The 17737-nt window shown below is 43.6% G+C and overlaps 1 protein-coding gene across 2 annotated transcripts in view; it reads left to right on the top strand.

Annotated features, from left to right (window-relative positions):
• Nucleotides 1-155: 155 nt before the first annotated feature.
• Nucleotides 156-17737, top strand: part of dync1h1 (dynein, cytoplasmic 1, heavy chain 1) — a 30588-nt gene continuing 13006 nt past the window's right edge. For both annotated transcript variants that reach the window (XM_035532921.2, XM_035532920.2), the window contains exons 1-45: nt 156-525; nt 2305-2392; nt 2518-2691; nt 2828-3083; nt 3228-3414; nt 3510-3781; nt 3862-4089; nt 4188-5264; nt 5577-5756; nt 5863-6012; nt 6144-6290; nt 6381-6521; nt 6614-6790; nt 6920-7030; nt 7110-7229; nt 7311-7550; nt 7634-7789; nt 7926-8039; nt 8134-8244; nt 8371-8580; nt 8751-8897; nt 9013-9179; nt 9267-9440; nt 9524-9689; nt 9871-10059; nt 10151-10345; nt 10578-10860; nt 10947-11047; nt 11193-11352; nt 11603-11843; nt 12112-12295; nt 12509-12721; nt 13123-13361; nt 13614-13770; nt 13968-14195; nt 14431-14661; nt 14910-15050; nt 15466-15699; nt 15887-16093; nt 16174-16295; nt 16506-16671; nt 16775-16938; nt 17145-17274; nt 17373-17506; nt 17611-17725. In XM_035532921.2, coding sequence (XP_035388814.1) covers nt 273-525; nt 2305-2392; nt 2518-2691; nt 2828-3083; nt 3228-3414; nt 3510-3781; nt 3862-4089; nt 4188-5264; nt 5577-5756; nt 5863-6012; nt 6144-6290; nt 6381-6521; nt 6614-6790; nt 6920-7030; nt 7110-7229; nt 7311-7550; nt 7634-7789; nt 7926-8039; nt 8134-8244; nt 8371-8580; nt 8751-8897; nt 9013-9179; nt 9267-9440; nt 9524-9689; nt 9871-10059; nt 10151-10345; nt 10578-10860; nt 10947-11047; nt 11193-11352; nt 11603-11843; nt 12112-12295; nt 12509-12721; nt 13123-13361; nt 13614-13770; nt 13968-14195; nt 14431-14661; nt 14910-15050; nt 15466-15699; nt 15887-16093; nt 16174-16295; nt 16506-16671; nt 16775-16938; nt 17145-17274; nt 17373-17506; nt 17611-17725 — 8880 coding nt within the window. In that variant the 5' untranslated portion in view covers nt 156-272. The remainder of the gene's footprint in view (nt 526-2304; nt 2393-2517; nt 2692-2827; nt 3084-3227; nt 3415-3509; nt 3782-3861; nt 4090-4187; nt 5265-5576; nt 5757-5862; nt 6013-6143; nt 6291-6380; nt 6522-6613; nt 6791-6919; nt 7031-7109; nt 7230-7310; nt 7551-7633; nt 7790-7925; nt 8040-8133; nt 8245-8370; nt 8581-8750; nt 8898-9012; nt 9180-9266; nt 9441-9523; nt 9690-9870; nt 10060-10150; nt 10346-10577; nt 10861-10946; nt 11048-11192; nt 11353-11602; nt 11844-12111; nt 12296-12508; nt 12722-13122; nt 13362-13613; nt 13771-13967; nt 14196-14430; nt 14662-14909; nt 15051-15465; nt 15700-15886; nt 16094-16173; nt 16296-16505; nt 16672-16774; nt 16939-17144; nt 17275-17372; nt 17507-17610; nt 17726-17737) is intronic.

Genomic DNA, 17737 nt, shown 5'->3' with positions numbered 1-17737 from the left:
AGATAACTGCAGCAATACAGGGTGGGGCAAGCGCCTTTGTTCTGAATGCTTTGTGGGTGTTGTAGTACATTTTTCAACACAGTCGTTGCTTCGTCATCGTATAAACTACATATACCAGAATGCTTTGCACAAATAAATTCACGAGACCGAGTCATTGCCCTACATCTGCGGTCTCCTTTGCTCGTTGTAGATGATGCTTTGGCGAACTCTGTGATAGCACAGATTTTCTTATTTTTAAATCTACAGTTGACAGCAAGTAATTCTCCTACAAAATGTCTGACGGTGGAGGAGCCGACGACAGCGGTGGCACTATGGAGGTGTCCGCTGCTGTGCAAACGGTTGCTGATACATCGGTTCTGCAAAAGCATATTCGTAAACTTGTGCCTTTGCTCCTGGAAGATGGCGGCGAGGTGCCGGCCTCCCTGGAAACCGCCCTAGAGGAGAAAAGCTCAGTTGAGCAGATGAAGAAATTTTTGTCAGATCCTCAGATTCACACCATCTTAGTTGAACGGAGCTCTCTGAAAGGTCTGTTAAATTACTTTAAAGGTTGTGACCTTGTTAAATGTGAGTCAGATCTTCGTCAGTGTCTAATCTGCATCATCATCCTAGATAGCCTCATAAAGCTTTGCTACTCTAATGTTTCTTGCTAACGTTAGCCATACAGCTACGTATTTTTAAAACAATGTATAGCTAAATCTGTTGGCGGCGGTAAATATAAAAAGCTTATGTCCGTGTCCGTTTGTTCACAAAGGAGTCTAGCTAGCTAGCTGGAGTGTTTACAGGCAATTAACCTACAAGCGCCCCGTTTATGAAGCTGCATTGCCACCCATTAGCTTGCTTGACAGCTAACGCGTACGATGTTCACCCATCCACCCACTTACCCATCCACCCACTTCAAAAACTGTAGCTGGCCAACTAGCTAGCTACTTAGATATTTAATTATTTAGTTAGGCTAGCTAGTTAGATAGTTAATCTAGTTAGCTAAGCTATATTTTGAATGTGTCCAGTATTTATTGTTTGGCTTTAGTCAGTGGGTCCTCTTAACCAGAGGAATATTTAGCCATGTGTTTTAAAAAAAAATTCTCCTAAAACACACTGTTCAGTTCTACATTTAATGATTTTGGTACAAGGAAAACCCTAAACTGGGGAGTTATTTGGCATTCTAGGACTTGTAGACCAACACCCCTTCTTTAGGCGGTGGCTCAGGCTGTAGCTGTCATGTTTCTCGTGAGCTAGGCTAGGTGTGGCTTCAAGTTTTATCCATTTGCTGATTGGCCAAGTTGCTTCCTATTTGTGTTAATTTATTTTAGTAAAATATATACGATTTGAAATTACAGTTGTCTGGCCAGCCCCTGCAGATTAAGGCATGTTAAAAGCAATACGCCTTTGTACTACACAAATACAGGTTTCATTTTGAGGTTAGACTTCTGTACTAGGAGGTTACAGAACGCAAGCCCTTTTTGTTCAAATAGAATTTGAATACGTGGTTATTTTAATGCTGATATTTTGGATAATTGTGGCTGTGAGGAAAGATGTACCAGTGTAGTATACATTATGCGCTACACTAATTGATATTCGGTAAACACAAGCTTATATGAACACTGATCAAGTTAAGTTTCACATGGCAGATAGATATATATATATATATATATATATATATATATATATATATATATATATATATATATATATATATATATATATATATAATTATATAATTTTTTTTTTTTATTATTGTTAAGTTTTAAAGTATAGTATAGGCTCAAGGTATATAGTAAAGTCTTGAATTCTCTTAAGCTTTACAAGTAGTTTTATCTAGGATGGACTGGTGTGAAACTAATTGGTGCTATTGAACATGACTGAAAAGCCTTAAGGCTGACAGTAGAATGCTTGGAATACCACCCGGAGCTTTTGATCTTGGCTGTTTGCTCCTATCTCTGATATTTTATATCTATAATTCAATCTATTAAATGTTTCTGGTGGAACTGTTTGTGAAGTGGTTCTATCAGCTGGTTCAAATTTTCAGATAATTTGGATATTGTACAATGGGACTGCACTAATGCAAAATTTACTTCATTTTTTATGATGGCATTTTAATGCATGCAGAAATATTTTATTACTATGACCTTCCAGGCTATACCAGTGTGAAGCACTTCAGTCACTTTGGCAGGTAGCTGTGTTTTTGCTGCTGTCCAAACTTTGTGGCTTTTAATGAATGGAAGTAAAAGGATAAATTTGTTAGGAATTAACAACCAATATGGACATTTATATTCATCTTGGTTTTGTTTGTTTACATTTTTTCAGAGGATGTTGGGGATGAGGGAGAGGAGGAAAAGGAGTGCATCTCCTACACTGTTAACATTGATATACACTATGGGATCAAATCCAACAGGTATTGCTTTGATTCTGTGCTAACTGTTCATAATTTAATTGTCATGTAAAGTGGCCTTATTTCATCTTTTTTGACCTAATATTATGATTTGGAACATGACTTCAGACTATACTTTTTACTTTTAGCTTGGCGTTAATTAAGAGGACTGGGGTCATTGATGCCGACAAGCCCATTTCAACGCAGGTCCGAGTTCTAACCCTCAGTGAAGACTCTCCTTATGAGACATTGCATTCCATCATCAGCAATGCTGTGGCTCCCTTCTTTAAATCATACATCAGGGAATCTGGTAAAGCTGACAGGTAATATCATTTGGGTAGGAAAATCTTGTTGAAGGCTAGATGGAGGCACAGTACTCCTTGTAGCATCCATGCAAAGCATCTGATGATATTGTGCACCAGTTACTTTGAGCCCTAGCATTTCTTTTCCTCAATTCAGGGATGGAGACAAGATGGCTCCTTCTGTGGAGAAAAAGATTGCAGAACTTGAGATGGGACTGTTACATCTGCAGCAGAACATAGAGATTCCAGAGATCAGTCTTCTCATTCATCCCATCATCACCAACATTGCCAAGCAGTGCTATGAACGGGGAGAGAAGCCCAAGGTTACTGACTTTGGTGACAAAGTAGAGGACCCAACGTTCCTTAACCAACTACAGTCGGGGGTAAATCGTTGGATCAGGGAAATCCAGAAGGTATGAAGTTTTATTCTTGTGCTCTATCTCTAGTTTTTAAAAAAGATTTTGGTCATGGTTAACATTTACTGTTGGCATGAGGAAAAATAACCTAAGGATGCACCAAGTGTATGCCTATGAAATATCTTGCTGTTTATCTCGTAGGTGACAAAACTAGACAGAGACCCTGCGTCTGGCACAGCTCTGCAGGAAATCAGTTTCTGGCTTAACCTTGAGCGTGCCCTCAATCGCATTCAGGAAAAAAGGGAGAGTCCTGAGGTTCTGCTCACCTTGGACATTCTTAAACACGGCAAAAGATTTCATGCCACTGTCAGTTTTGACACAGATACTGGTGAGTGCTTCTTTACAGCTGTTCGTTTTTGATGTTTTTTAAACATTTGTAGAATGTCACAGTTCATGGCTTTTTTTTTTTTTTTTTTTTTTCAGGTCTGAAACAGGCTGTGGAGACAGTAAACGACTACAATCCTCTGATGAAGGACTTTCCACTCAACGATCTCTTATCAGCCACTGAGCTGGATAAAATTCGTCAGGCCTTAGTGGCCATCTTTACACACCTCCGCAAGATCAGAAACACCAAGTATCCTATTCAGCGTGCCCTGCGATTGGTTGAAGCAATTTCCCGTGACCTCAGTTCACAACTCCTCAAAGTGCTGGGCACCCGCAAGCTGATGCATGTTGCCTATGAAGAATTTGAGAAGGTACTGAACACCAGTAGAACAGCTGTTGACCTTTTGCAGGTATTGCACCTGTTGTTAAACTCGTCTCCCTCTTTTACCAGGTGATGGTGGCTTGTTTTGAGGTGTTCCAGACATGGGAGGATGAGTATGAAAAACTGCAGGTGCTCTTGAGGGATATTGTGAAGAGGAAGAGGGAGGAAAATCTCAAGATGGTCTGGCGTCTCAGTCCAGCCCATCGAAAGCTACAGGCCCGTTTGGATCATATGAGGCGCTTCAGGAGGCAGCATGAGCAACTGAGAGCCGTCATTGTCCGTGTGCTAAGACCACAGGTACTTCAGTATTTCATTTTCCTTTGGACTACAATGTATCCTGTTTGTCTGGCCAGCATTCTTCATTTTCTTTTGTTCATTATTCTGTCTGTTTGAAGGTGTCTGCTGTGCCCCAGCATGGCCAAGGTGAAGCAGTAGAACCCCCTGACATTAAAGTGGCTGAAGTCCTCTTTGATGCTGCAGATGCTAATGCCATTGAGGAGGTTAACCTGGCCTATGAGAATGTGAAGGAGGTAGATGGCTTGGACGTGTCAAAGGAGGGAATGGAGGCGTGGGAAGCCGCTATGAAGCGGTATGATGAGCGCATTGACCGCGTTGAGACCCGGATCACAGCCCGCCTGCGTGACCAACTTGGCACTGCGAAGAATGCCAATGAGATGTTCCGTATCTTCTCACGATTCAACGCTCTCTTTGTACGTCCACATATCCGTGGAGCCATCCGCGAATACCAAACCCAACTTATCCAGCGTGTGAAGGACGACATTGAGTCCTTGCATGACAAGTTCAAAGTGCAGTACCCTCAGAGTCAGTCTTGTAAGATGAGTCACGTGCGCGACCTGCCCCCTGTCTCTGGCTCCATAATCTGGGCTAAGCAGATTGACCGACAGCTGACTGCCTACATGAAGCGTGTGGAGGATGTTCTTGGGAAAGGTTGGGAGAATCACGTAGAGGGCCTTAAGCTGAAGCAAGATGGAGACAGCTTCCGTGCCAAACTCAACACCCAGGAGATCTTTGATGACTGGGCACGCAAAGTGCAGCAGCGCAACCTTGGGGTGTCTGGCCGTATCTTCACCATTGAAAGCAGTCGTGCCCGTGGGCGTACGGGGACCATGCTAAAACTTAAAGTGAACTTTTTACCAGAGATAATCACCCTGTCCAAGGAAGTTCGTAACTTAAAATGGCTTAGCTTCCGTGTACCCTTGGCCATCGTAAACAAAGCACACCAGGCCAACCAACTCTACCCCTTCGCTATCTCACTCATTGAGAGTGTGCGCACCTATGAACGCACTTGTGAAAAGGTAGAAGAGAGAATTTCAATTGCACCTTTAGTGGCTGGTTTGAAGAAAGAAGTTCAGGCTCTGATCACAGAAGGCATTGCTCTAGTCTGGGAGTCATACAAACTAGACCCCTATGTACAGCGCCTGGCTGAAACTGTCTTTAACTTCCAAGAAAAGGTTTGTACTCTTCTGCAACTGAATATAATACTACATTAAAGGAATACTCCACTATGAACCTTAAACATTTTATTCAGCATTCAGAGCATTCAGCATTTAGAACGGCTTGTTGTGTTTTTTAAGCTTGATTTTAGATTTACTAATGGGGCTAAAACATTTTACTTATAGGTCAAATTCCAAGTTTAACATCAGAAATACTAAAATCAATTTATAAATCCTGTAAAACTACTATGAATGCTAAATAAAGCATGTGTTCAAGTTTAATGTTTGAGTCAGAGTAAAAGGGCTTAATTGGTGTTACTTTGCCTGTAGGTGGATGACCTTCTGCTGATTGAAGAGAAAATAGACTTGGAGGTCCGTTCTCTTGAGACTTGTATGTATGAACATAAGATCTTCTCAGAAATCCTCAACCGTGTCCAGAAGGCTGTAGATGACCTGAATCTGCACTCCTATTCAAATCTGCCCATCTGGGTAAACAAACTGGACATTGAGGTGAGTTTCATGTAAAGGGACAGAAAAATTACAAACTTTCTAGTATTCTTTATATCTACATCTCACTTGTTACTGTCATTGTTTTTACTTTTGCTTTGTCCTCTAGATCGAACGCATTCTTGGAGTTCGCCTGCAAGCTGGCCTCAGGGCTTGGACACAAGTTCTTAGAGGTCAGATGGATGACAAGGCTGATGTGGACATGGACACTGAAGCACCACAAGTTAGCCACAAGCCAGGAGGAGAACCAAAAATCAAGGTGGGCTACATAATCTTTAGAGCAATATTCAGATCTTTGGTCTCACTGTAATTTTAGTTGCAACTTTAATGTTACAGCACAGGTTATATTTATCACACTAGCATGCATCTGGCATTGTCTTTATCATGTAGAATGTGGTTCATGAGTTGAGGATTACAAACCAAGTCATCTACTTGAATCCACCCATTGAAGACTGCCGCTACAAGCTCTACCAGGAAATGTTTGCCTGGAAAATGGTCATTCTCTCTCTACCAAGGATACAGAGTCAAAGATACCAGGTCAATAGAAATATAACTGTTTCATTTTAATAATTTTTGTTTCGCCATGTCATGTGTATAAAATGACTAACGCTTTCTCTCCATGGGCAGGTTGGTGTACATTATGAGCTGTCTGAGGAGGAGAAGTTCTATAGGAATGCTCTAACAAGAATGCCGGATGGCCCAGCAGCTCTGGAAGAGGCCTACAATGCAGTCAAAGAAAATGTCTCTGAGGTTGAGAAGTATGTCAAGGTAATGAGCATCTTTCTCATAAGGCATCTGAGGGTTAGTGTTTTGTATATCAACAAATAAGGACATTTCAAATCTCTCTGCCTCCTTTTTAGGTTTGGCTGCAGTACCAATGTTTGTGGGACATGCAGCCAGAGAACATCTATAATCGTCTGGGTGAAGACCTCAATAAGTGGCAGGCTCTGTTGGTGCAGATCCGGAAGGCTAGAGGAACTTTTGACAATGCTGAAACCAGGAAGGAGTTTGGTCCAGTGATTATAGATTATGGCAAGGTAAAAGGAAAAAAAAAAAAACACTATTTTTTTATAATAAACCTGCGGTGTTTTACACAGCCAAATGATACCATTCACAAGTTTATCAATACTGCTTTTTGTTTGCTTATTTACCCTTTAATGACACAGGTCCAGTCAAAGGTAAACCTGAAATATGATTCCTGGCATAAGGAAGTGCTTAGCAAGTTTGGACAGATGTTGGGTAACAACATGCAGGACTTCCACTCCCAAATCTCCAAGGTATGTGAAGGAGTCTGAGGACCTTTCTTGAAGTGCTTCTTTACAGTTATTTATTTATTTGTTTTAATGTTCCATTCAGTCCCGCCAAGAACTGGAACAACATTCAGTGGACACAGCCAGCACCTCTGATGCTGTGACATTCATAACTTATGTACAGGCCCTCAAACGTAAGATCAAACAGTTTGAAAAGCAAGTTGATGTAAGTATAACCATATCTGGCTTTGGGCATATTTCTGATTAGTACTTTACAGCAAACACTGATTTCTCTTGTGCTACTTAGCTCTTTCGCAATGGTCAGCGTCTTCTGGAGAAACAACGCTTCCAGTTCCCTCCTTCTTGGCTATACATCGATAACATAGAAGGAGAATGGGGTGCCTTCAGTGACATCATGAAACGCAAGGACACTGCCATACAGCAGCAAGTAGCCAACTTGCAGATGAAAATTGTCCAAGAAGACCGTGCTGTAGAAAATCGCACCTCAGATCTGCTCACAGATTGGGAAAAGACCAAACCAGTGGCTGTGAGTTCATCTAGAAGTTTTGGGCATGTTAAAAGGTCAATTTAATTAATAATGCAGATTGAGCTTTTATATTTTCATTTCAGGGAAACCTTCGCCCAGAAGAAGCCCTCCAATCCCTCACCATATACGAAGGAAAGTTTGGGCGGCTGAAGGATGACCGAGAGAAATGTGCCAAGGCCAAGGAAGCTCTGGAGCTTACTGACACTGGCCTTCTGAGTGGTAGTGAGGAGAGAGTGCAGGTTTGGTCCATTAACAGCCTGTTGCTGAGTCGTCATCTGCAAGCTCTGTGCCCTCTTGCAAGTGGTTATGAACCGAAAATGTATTGCTTTTGTTTTAAATGTGTACTGGAATGTCTTCCATGTTGTGGTACTGTAGGTTGCACTAGAGGAACTGCAGGATCTAAAGGGGGTTTGGTCTGAGCTCTCCAAGGTTTGGGAACAGATTGACCAGATGAAGGAACAGCCTTGGGTGTCAGTGCAGCCGCGTAAGGTAAAATAAAATTGTTACCTTCTTGGTTCATATTGGTAGCCTTAGGTTCTTGCTTATAAATATAAATTATAAATTGTAATTTCTCTCTCTGTAGTTGCGGCAAAGCTTAGATGCCCTCCTAAACCAGCTAAAGAACTTCCCTGCACGTTTACGACAGTATGCCTCCTATGAATATGTACAGAGACTGCTCAAAGGTTATATGAAGGTTAGTAGCTACCCACTGCTTCCATTAATTGAATGAGACCGTAGGAAAGGTGTATATAAGGCTGATTATGAACATCACTGCTTGGTGGGAGACGAATTATAACTGCTTTCTTATCTGGATTCACAGGTGAACATGTTGGTGATTGAGCTGAAGTCTGAAGCTTTGAAGGACCGCCACTGGAAGCAGCTGATGAAGCGCCTGCATGTGAACTGGGTGCTGTCAGAACTGACTCTTGGACAGATTTGGGACGTGGACCTGCAGAAGAACGAAATGGTGGTGAAGGATGTCCTCCTGGTGGCTCAGGGGGAGATGGCCCTTGAAGAGTTCCTCAAACAGGTCAAACTTTTTTGTGCATTGTGTTGATGTTTTTTGGGGGGGGGGGGGTTGTTTGGTGGTGGTGTTTTTTTTAATTCCTCCTCCCTTCATGGTTGACTCTCAAACTGTGACTCTCAACTGTTGTTGTCTTTGTAATTTATTTAACAAGTTTCCTTCTCTGTGCTTCGTAGATTCGAGAAGTGTGGAACTCGTATGAGCTTGACCTGGTCAACTATCAGAACAAGTGCCGTCTGATCCGTGGATGGGACGACCTGTTTAACAAAGTCAAGGAGCACATCAACAGTGTCTCTGCCATGAAGCTGTCTCCATACTACAAGGTTCGAGTGTTTTTAAAGTTCCTGTTCTAATGGTTGATGGGATTTGGGAAGTAAGGGAAGTGAAGTATAGGAGAAATGGGTCTGAACTGGCCTCTCAAACTTCTGTTTTCTAAAGGTGTTTGAAGAGGATGCCCTGAGCTGGGAGGACAAACTCAACCGCATCATGGCTTTGTTTGATGTCTGGATAGACGTGCAAAGGCGTTGGGTCTATCTGGAGGGCATTTTCACAGGGAGTGCAGACATCAAACATCTCCTTCCTGTGGAGACGCAACGTTTCCAGAGGTGTGGAAATGGTTATCACAGTGGATTTCATACTTTATATGTTCAGAAGACTTGCTGTACTGAACAGTTGGCTGCTTATTTTTGCAGTATTAGCACAGAGTTCCTGGCACTGATGAAGAAGGTGACCAAGTCACCTCTAGTCATGGATGTCTTGAACATCCAGGGAGTTCAGAGGTCACTGGAGAGGCTGGCAGACCTCCTTGGAAAGATCCAGAAGGCTTTGGGAGAATATCTAGAGAGAGAGCGCTCCTCCTTCCCCAGGTTAGGTGACCTTTTTGGCACCATTTTGCGATTTTGACAGGAGACTTTCAGATTCATATTATCTAACTATGCTGTTTCTCCAGGTTTTACTTTGTTGGTGATGAGGACCTGCTGGAGATCATTGGCAACAGCAAGAATGTGGCCAAACTGCAAAAGCACTTCAAGAAGATGTTTGCTGGAGTGTCCAGCATTCTCTTGAATGAAGACAACACCGAGGTCTTGGGCATATCCTCTCGTGAGGGAGAGGAGGTAAAAATTGCAGAAACTCACTTGTCTCTTTGTTAGGTAGTGATTTGATTATACCATTCTGATTTGAGCAATTGTCAGTAAAATACTGAGGCAGATATAACCAGGAAAAATATGAAATGCATCATGTCCCAGGCATTATACAGTATAATTGTGTGTTTTAAACAAACTATGGTATTTGTAGGTCCTGTTCAAGACGCCCGTGTCCATCACAGAACACCCGAAGATTAATGAGTGGTTGACCCTGGTGGAGAAGGAGATGCGGGTCACCCTGGCCAAATTGCTGGCTGAGGCTGTCACTGAGGTGGGAGCCTTCAACAAAGGCACTGGCATTGACCTTGGCACGTACATCAACTGGATTGATAGATACCAGGTAACTACTTTTTTTGTGGGGGGTATATTTCAATTTGCAAATGTGTGAACTACAGTGAAAATGTTATTACTAATTACTTTCACCCACACAGGCCCAGCTGGTGGTTCTGTCCGCTCAGATCGACTGGTCTGAGAATGTGGAGACTGCTCTGACCACAATCTCAGGTGGGGATAACATGGCTCCTCTGCAGAGTGTACTGACGAATGTAGAGGCCACACTGAACTTGCTTGCTGACACGGTGCTGATGGAGCAGCCACCTATCCGTAGGAAGAAGCTGGAGCATCTGGTGAGTGCTGATTTTTACTTCACAAAAACATCAGTAAAATCTACATTGCCTAACCATGTGGTGATGTTCTGGTTGTTTTAGCTATGGTTGTTGTGTGCTTTTTGTTAGTAATGGTGGACATATGAAGTCTTTACTTGGGGCATTAAATATTTTTTGCTTCTGTAAAATGGTCCCAAAGTCCACAAAATAAATGTAAAGTTACTAAAATTCATCTTCATTTTTCTCTGTTTAGATCACTGAGCTTGTCCACCAGAGGGACGTGACCAGGACCCTCATCAAGAACAAGATAGACAACCCCAAGTCCTTTGAGTGGCTGAGTCAGATGCGCTTCTACTTTGACCCCAAGCAGACGGATGTACTGCAGCAACTCTCAATCCAGATGGCCAACGCCAAGTTCAACTATGGCTTTGAGTACCTGGGTGTGCAGGAGAAGCTGGTGCAGACCCCCCTCACAGACCGCTGCTACCTCACCATGACCCAGGCTTTAGAGGCCCGACTGGGAGGCTCTCCCTTCGGTTAGTTTATACCAGATATTTGGTGTTGAGTGATTGTGTTCGGAATGAACGTCTGATGTACCCTTCGATGTTATGCTGCTTACTAGGTCCGGCAGGGACAGGAAAGACGGAGTCTGTCAAAGCTCTAGGCCACCAGCTCGGACGTTTTGTTCTGGTCTTCAATTGTGATGAAACCTTTGACTTCCAGGTACATGATCCAGTGTCACTAAAGTGACACTTGCAGCAGGTGCAACCACTCAGACTGGCTCTTTACCACTGTCAGAATTTGCCAAATATGTCATTACAAGGCCGACTTGAAGAGAATAACCAAGTTGCTGTGTCCTTCCTTTCAGGCAATGGGCCGCATCTTTGTCGGTCTGTGCCAAGTGGGTGCCTGGGGCTGCTTTGATGAGTTCAACCGACTGGAGGAGAGGATGCTGTCAGCTGTATCTCAACAGGTTCAGTACATCCAGGTGGCCCTGAGGGAGCACAGCAACCCCAACCGAGATCGCAGTATGTACCCTAGAGCTTCCCTTTCTGACACCTGCATTTTTACTTATTAAAAACTGGAAAAATCAATACTGCAATGCATTACTTCAATTTTGTTTCAAAATTACTTTGTAAAGTTGAGAGGCTTTAAGAGGAAGATGAGATGAATAACTTTTGAAGTTGAGAGGGTTTTTCAGCTAAAATGAGGTGGGTGTGTCTTGTACTTCACCACAGTAGTGTGTAAAGAAATGTTTGATTTATTTTTTTTTTTCAGGTACCCCAGTCACCACTGAGTTGCTGAACAAACAGGTGAAGGTGAGCCCTGAGATGGCCATCTTCATCACCATGAACCCTGGCTACGCTGGCCGCTCCAACCTGCCTGATAACCTGAAGAAGCTGTTCCGCAGCTTGGCCATGACCAAACCAGACCGCCAGCTCATCGCCCAGGTCATGCTCTACTCACAGGGCTTTCGCACTGCTGAGACCCTCGCCAAAAAGATCGTCCCCTTTTTCAAGTAATGTTGGATCCCAGTATTTGTTTGTAAATTAAACCTTGAATTTTTGTTTGATTCAGGAGTATCTGGATTTTAGGGATGTTTACATACTGCTGAACAGATCATGTTTCTGTGTTTTTGGACTGTTGTCCAGATACAATTCTTAGGTATTGTGATGCTAAGGGTTTACTTTTGCTGTTGGTCTTTTGACTAGAGTGCAGTTTGGTTGTTGACCTTGAGTGCTTTGTTGCTGCATCTCCGGTGAAGCTGTTTGTGTGTTTTTGGCCAGGTTGTGCGATGAGCAGCTCTCATCCCAGTCTCACTATGACTTTGGCCTTCGAGCTCTCAAGAGTGTCCTGATCAGTGCCGGAAATGTGAAGAGAGAGCGCATCCAAAAGATTAAACGTGAGAAAGGCGAGCGTGGAGAGGACGTGGACGAGAATGAGATTGCTGAGAACCTTCCTGAGCAGGAGGTAGTGATGAAACAATTAAACCTATTGGCAAGGCTCCTCTGTCTGCTGCAACCTCAGAATTATAACAAGTATTCTGCATTAAATTGCCAGCCTGTGGCAGTTAGACCTAAAGCAATGAGTGTCATGTAAAGTTTTGGCCTGCCACATATATTGTATTTGAAAGGTTGATCTGTGTCTTTAATGCCCTAATCCTACTGTCTTTTTGTTAATCAGATTCTGATCCAGAGTGTGTGTGAGACCATGGTGCCCAAGCTGGTTGCAGAAGACATCCCACTGCTCTTCAGCCTGCTCTCAGATGTCTTCCCTGGTGTGCAGTACTTGCGTGGGGAGATGACTGCTCTAAGAGAGGAACTCAAGAAAGTCTGCGCTGAGATGTATCTTGTCTACGGAGATGGCGACGATGTTGGTAGCATGTGGGTGGAGAAGGTAAGGAGGAGTCTTAATACGATTACCATCAGGATGTCGTGGCATTATCACAGTTGGTTTATATGGCCAAGATTGGTGTCAGGAACACTATTGGAAAAGACTGTTTTGCTAGCTAGGCTTTACATTGTATTGCTAAGAAAGAAATGGATGCTTTTCTTCACATACTGGAGGTTAATACAAAAAAGGATTTTGACTGTGTAAGGATATGGGCTTTTCGGTATAGCTGAAACAATGTTTGCAAAAGTTCAAACTAAAACAATTGTTAACCCCCCCCCCCCCCCCCAAACACACACACACACACACACCTATTTTATTTGCATATAATAACAACTGTCTCAGTTGCCACAGTCCAACCATGCTTCTTTTTTAATACCATAACACCGTCTGTCTTCTGCTCCAAGGTCCTTCAGCTTTACCAGATCACTCAGATCAACCATGGTCTGATGATGGTGGGCCCGTCGGGCAGTGGGAAGACGCTGGCCTGGCGTGTGTTGCTCAAAGCTCTGGAAAGGTTGGAGGGAGTAGAGGGAGTAGCACACATCATCGACCCCAAGGCTATCAGCAAGGACCACCTGTATGGAACACTGGACCCCAACACCCGCGAGTGGACTGATGGCCTGTTCACTCATGTGCTAAGAAAGTGAGTTGTTGTTTTTTTTTTTTCAGCAGAGCTGTGATGACCCACACACTGATGCCCTTCTAAACCATGACAATTCAGCAGTTTTCGTTTCATTTATTTAATTTCAGTTTCAACCATGTCATATTTCTTTGACAGTACTAGATCTGTGCTGTTTAGGACATATGGCATTTTTAGGGTATAGATTAGTTGTCAATAACCAGGACTAAAATGGTACACAGTTCTTTTATTAATACAGTTTGGTATTATATTTAGAATCATTGATAATGTCCGTGGAGAACTGCAGAAGAGGCAGTGGATCATCTTTGATGGCGATGTGGATCCTGAGTGGGTAGAGAACCTGAACTCTGTGCTGGATGACAACAAACTGCTGACCCTGCCCAATGGAGAACGTCTCAGCCTGCCACCCAATGTACACAGCTCTCTACAATAAACCATCCATTGTCTTGATCAGAATGGAGTAAAACATTCTAAGTGTATCTGCTACATTAGAGATTTTGTCATGTCCACACTGTCTATTACATCATTTGTGGTAGCTTTTAAATCTGACATTGGATGTCACAGTTTCAGAGGTAATATTTCAGCTGGCGCCTCACTTGTTCCATCCAGGTACGCGTTATGTTTGAGGTCCAGGACCTGAAATATGCCACCCTGGCCACCGTGTCCCGCTGTGGCATGGTTTGGTTTAGTGAGGATGTCCTCAGCACCGACATGATCTTCAATAACTTCCTTCAGCGCCTTCGCAGCATACCGTTGGATGAGGGCGAGGATGAAGCTTTGCGCATGCGCAAGGGCACAGAGGACGAGGGAGAGGAGGCTGCCTCCCCTATGCTACAGGTAATGGTACATTTTTTCCTTTTAAGTCAGTTGAGATCCTTTTGCACAGAAACTGCTGAATTGTTGCCACCAGTTGCATTTGTGATAAGTCTGGTTGCATGGACATGAGAACAGTATTTACAGAAATTTCACCGAAGCAATGTTCTAGCTGTAAAACTTTCCCATGTCTTTTAATATGTATATTAAAAGTAAATCTTTGACTCTCATAGTTAGTTTTTTTTTGTGGCCCCCACAGATCCAGAGGGATGCGGCAGCCATCCTGCAGCCCTACTTCACCTCCACTGGCCTGGTTATCAAGGCCCTGGAACATGCGTCCAAGATGGAGCACATCATGGACTTCACACGTCTGCGATGCCTGGGCTCCCTCTGCTCCATGCTACACCAGGCCTGTCGCAACATAGCCCTCTACAACAACAACCACCCAGACTTCCCCATGCCCATCGACCAGTTGGAGAAGTACATACAGGTGGGTGTTTGCATCTCAGGCAAAACACATTTTTCATGTGTAGTAGTGATACCCAGTGTGTATCAGGCGCTTTCTTTTACAGCATTTGGCTTAATGAAGGTGCTCTCTTGTGGACTGAATAGAAATGCCACCAAATATTTTCACAAATGTGATTCTTATAAGGAATAGTGCCGTCGAGTCCCAAATGTACCATGTTTTGAGAGCAGAATCACTGCTTAAATGTGCCCTCCTTCCTTACCTCCATATAGAAATACCTGATCTACGCTGTGCTGTGGTCCTTCTCTGGCGATGGCAAGCTGAAAATGAGGGCAGAGCTTGGTGAATACATCCGCCGTATCACCACAGTGGCCCTCCCGTCTGCACCTAATGTGCCAATCATTGATTATGAGGTAATAAAGTTAAAAACTGTTTGTGCATTACTAAATGTTAACAAGGCTTCAGTAAAAACTGTAAAATTGTACATTGTATATAGGCATATTCATACACTCCCTATTCATTCATTATTTATCTGGACATATTCATCAATCTGCATCTGTATGTTTTATTTATCTCTCCTCGGCTACGGGCAGAGCTGTCACCAAAGGCATTTCACTGCCAGCTATGCTGTGTATGACTATGTATGTGACAGACTTTGAACTTTCACCTTGACTACACGGATAACCTTGAATAGCAGTCAGCCAAACGTCTGGCCTACTAGAAGGCAAAGCCCTTTGAATGCTTGGTTGGTTGGCTGTTGGTGTTCAAACCTGAAGTTCTGTTTGAATATGCAGGAAATGTGTTCATTCTGTATTTCCTTTCTCCTAGGTTTCCATCACAGGCGAGTGGCAGTCCTGGCAGGGCAAGGTGCCCCAGATTGAGGTGGAGACCCACAAGGTGGCTGCCCCTGATGTGGTGGTGCCCACTCTGGACACCGTGCGACACGAAGCTCTGCTCTACACTTGGTTGGCTGAGCACAAGCCTCTGGTGCTGTGTGGGCCCCCAGGCTCTGGGAAAACCATGACCCTCTTCAGTGCCCTCCGTGCCCTGCCTGACATGGAGGTTAGTTCATTATCCCAGACATAAGTTGTGTGCTTGCAAAAGTATGTCATGTTTGTGAAGTATGTTTCTGATTTGTCACGAACTGTAGTTTCATTAATAAATTCTTGGTAGTTATTTCCTTAGTACATTCATAACCAGCATCCTAGCTTGCTTTATTGATTTTATTGATGCTGATTTCTTTCCACAGGTTGTGGGTCTGAACTTCTCCAGTGCCACCACACCGGAGCTGCTGCTGAAGACTTTTGATCACTACTGTGAGTACCGGCGCACGCCAAATGGTGTGGTGCTGGCCCCTGTGCAGTTGGGCAAGTGGCTGGTGCTCTTCTGTGATGAGATCAACTTGCCTGATATGGACAAATATGGCACACAGAGAGTCATCTCCTTTATTCGACAGGTATAGTGTCAAATTGAGTGCATGTTTGTTCCTTCAATGAAGGTTTTTCCCTTCACATTTTGTAATGTATTTTTCTGCAGATGGTGGAACATGGAGGATTCTATAGAACCACTGATCAAACTTGGGTGAAACTAGAGAGGATTCAGTTTGTGGGTGCCTGTAACCCACCTACAGATCCTGGCAGAAAGCCCTTGTCTCACAGGTGCACTCATTTTAAGCTATGATTTTACACAAACTGATTTCCCCCCCATTACAATCTCCAGTATGACCTGTTTGTCATATTGAAATACTATAAAGCAGCCTAACTTTGCACTGCATAGAGATTAATGCACACCATTCAAAATATCACTTGGCTAGTACTTCTAAGGGCTTTTCGGTTTCATTTATGGTGCCTTGTGTGCATGTATTACAGATTCCTGCGTCATGTCCCTGTGGTGTATGTGGACTACCCAGGCCCCGCGTCCCTCACTCAGATCTACGGCACCTTCAACAGGGCCATGCTCAGGCTCATCCCCTCACTGCGCACATATGCCGAGCCTCTCACCGCAGCCATGGTGGAGTTCTACACCATGTCTCAGGTTGGGTCTTAGACAGGGTCACATATTGCAATTTTAAACGAAACTGCAGATATATTTTCAGGGTTTTCCTCATGGTCACTAAGCTTTTTCTTGATGACTACAGGAACGTTTCACACAGGACACCCAGCCTCACTATATCTACTCTCCCAGAGAGATGACTCGTTGGGTAAGGGGTATCTTTGAGGCACTGCGGCCCCTTGAGACTCTGCCTGTGGAGGGACTGATTCGCATCTGGGCCCATGAAGCTTTGCGCCTCTTCCAGGACAGGTGGACTAAAAGATATTACCTATTTTGGTCTTGGACCCCAACAGTTTTGAGCACAGTTTTGCGAGTGCACACTCACGTGTGCCAAGCCATAAATATTGTAAGATGACTTATTGTAAAGATTTTACATTTTATGTACTTGTATACTGATGATGACTAATTTTAAGCAATTATTGCATTTCGTATTTTCTTTTGCTTTTTCTTTACAGGCTGGTGGAGGATGAAGAGAGACGCTGGACTGATGAGAACATTGATAATGTGGCCCTGAAGCACTTCCCCAACATTGATAGAGAGAAGGCCCTTAACCGCCCCATCCTCTACAGCAACTGGCTCTCCAAGGTGAGTCTAAGGACTCTCCGACTGGATATGTACTGTAGTTCCAAGAATTGATCTCTTTCTTGTTAAGCTGAATGATGGAATATCTGAGTTGTCTTTAGGACTACATCCCAGTGGAACAGGAGGAGCTTCGAGACTATGTTAAGGCCCGACTGAAGGTCTTCTATGAGGAGGAGCTGGATGTTCCTCTCGTGCTCTTCAATGAGGTTTTGGATCATGTCCTGAGAATTGACAGGTAAGAAACCTAGCCACAATAGGTGCTTTGATGTCTTGAATATCAAACTTTTTTTTTCTTCCCCCCCCCCCCCCCCGCCTTTAAAAAATTATTTGTATTTCCAGAATCTTCCGTCAGCCACAGGGTCATCTTCTCCTGATTGGTGTTAGCGGTGCAGGAAAGACCACTCTATCACGCTTTGTGGCCTGGATGAATGGCCTGAGTGTCTATCAGATCAAGGTCAGCAAAAGC

Source organism: Electrophorus electricus, chromosome 10 (genome assembly GCF_041902795.1).
Source record: "Electrophorus electricus isolate QZ-2024a chromosome 10, ASM4190279v1, whole genome shotgun sequence".
Classification (NCBI taxonomy): domain Eukaryota; kingdom Metazoa; phylum Chordata; class Actinopteri; order Gymnotiformes; family Gymnotidae; genus Electrophorus; species Electrophorus electricus.
The sequence above is the reverse complement of the archived record's forward strand: the minus strand, read 5'-3'. Positions and strand labels throughout refer to the sequence as shown.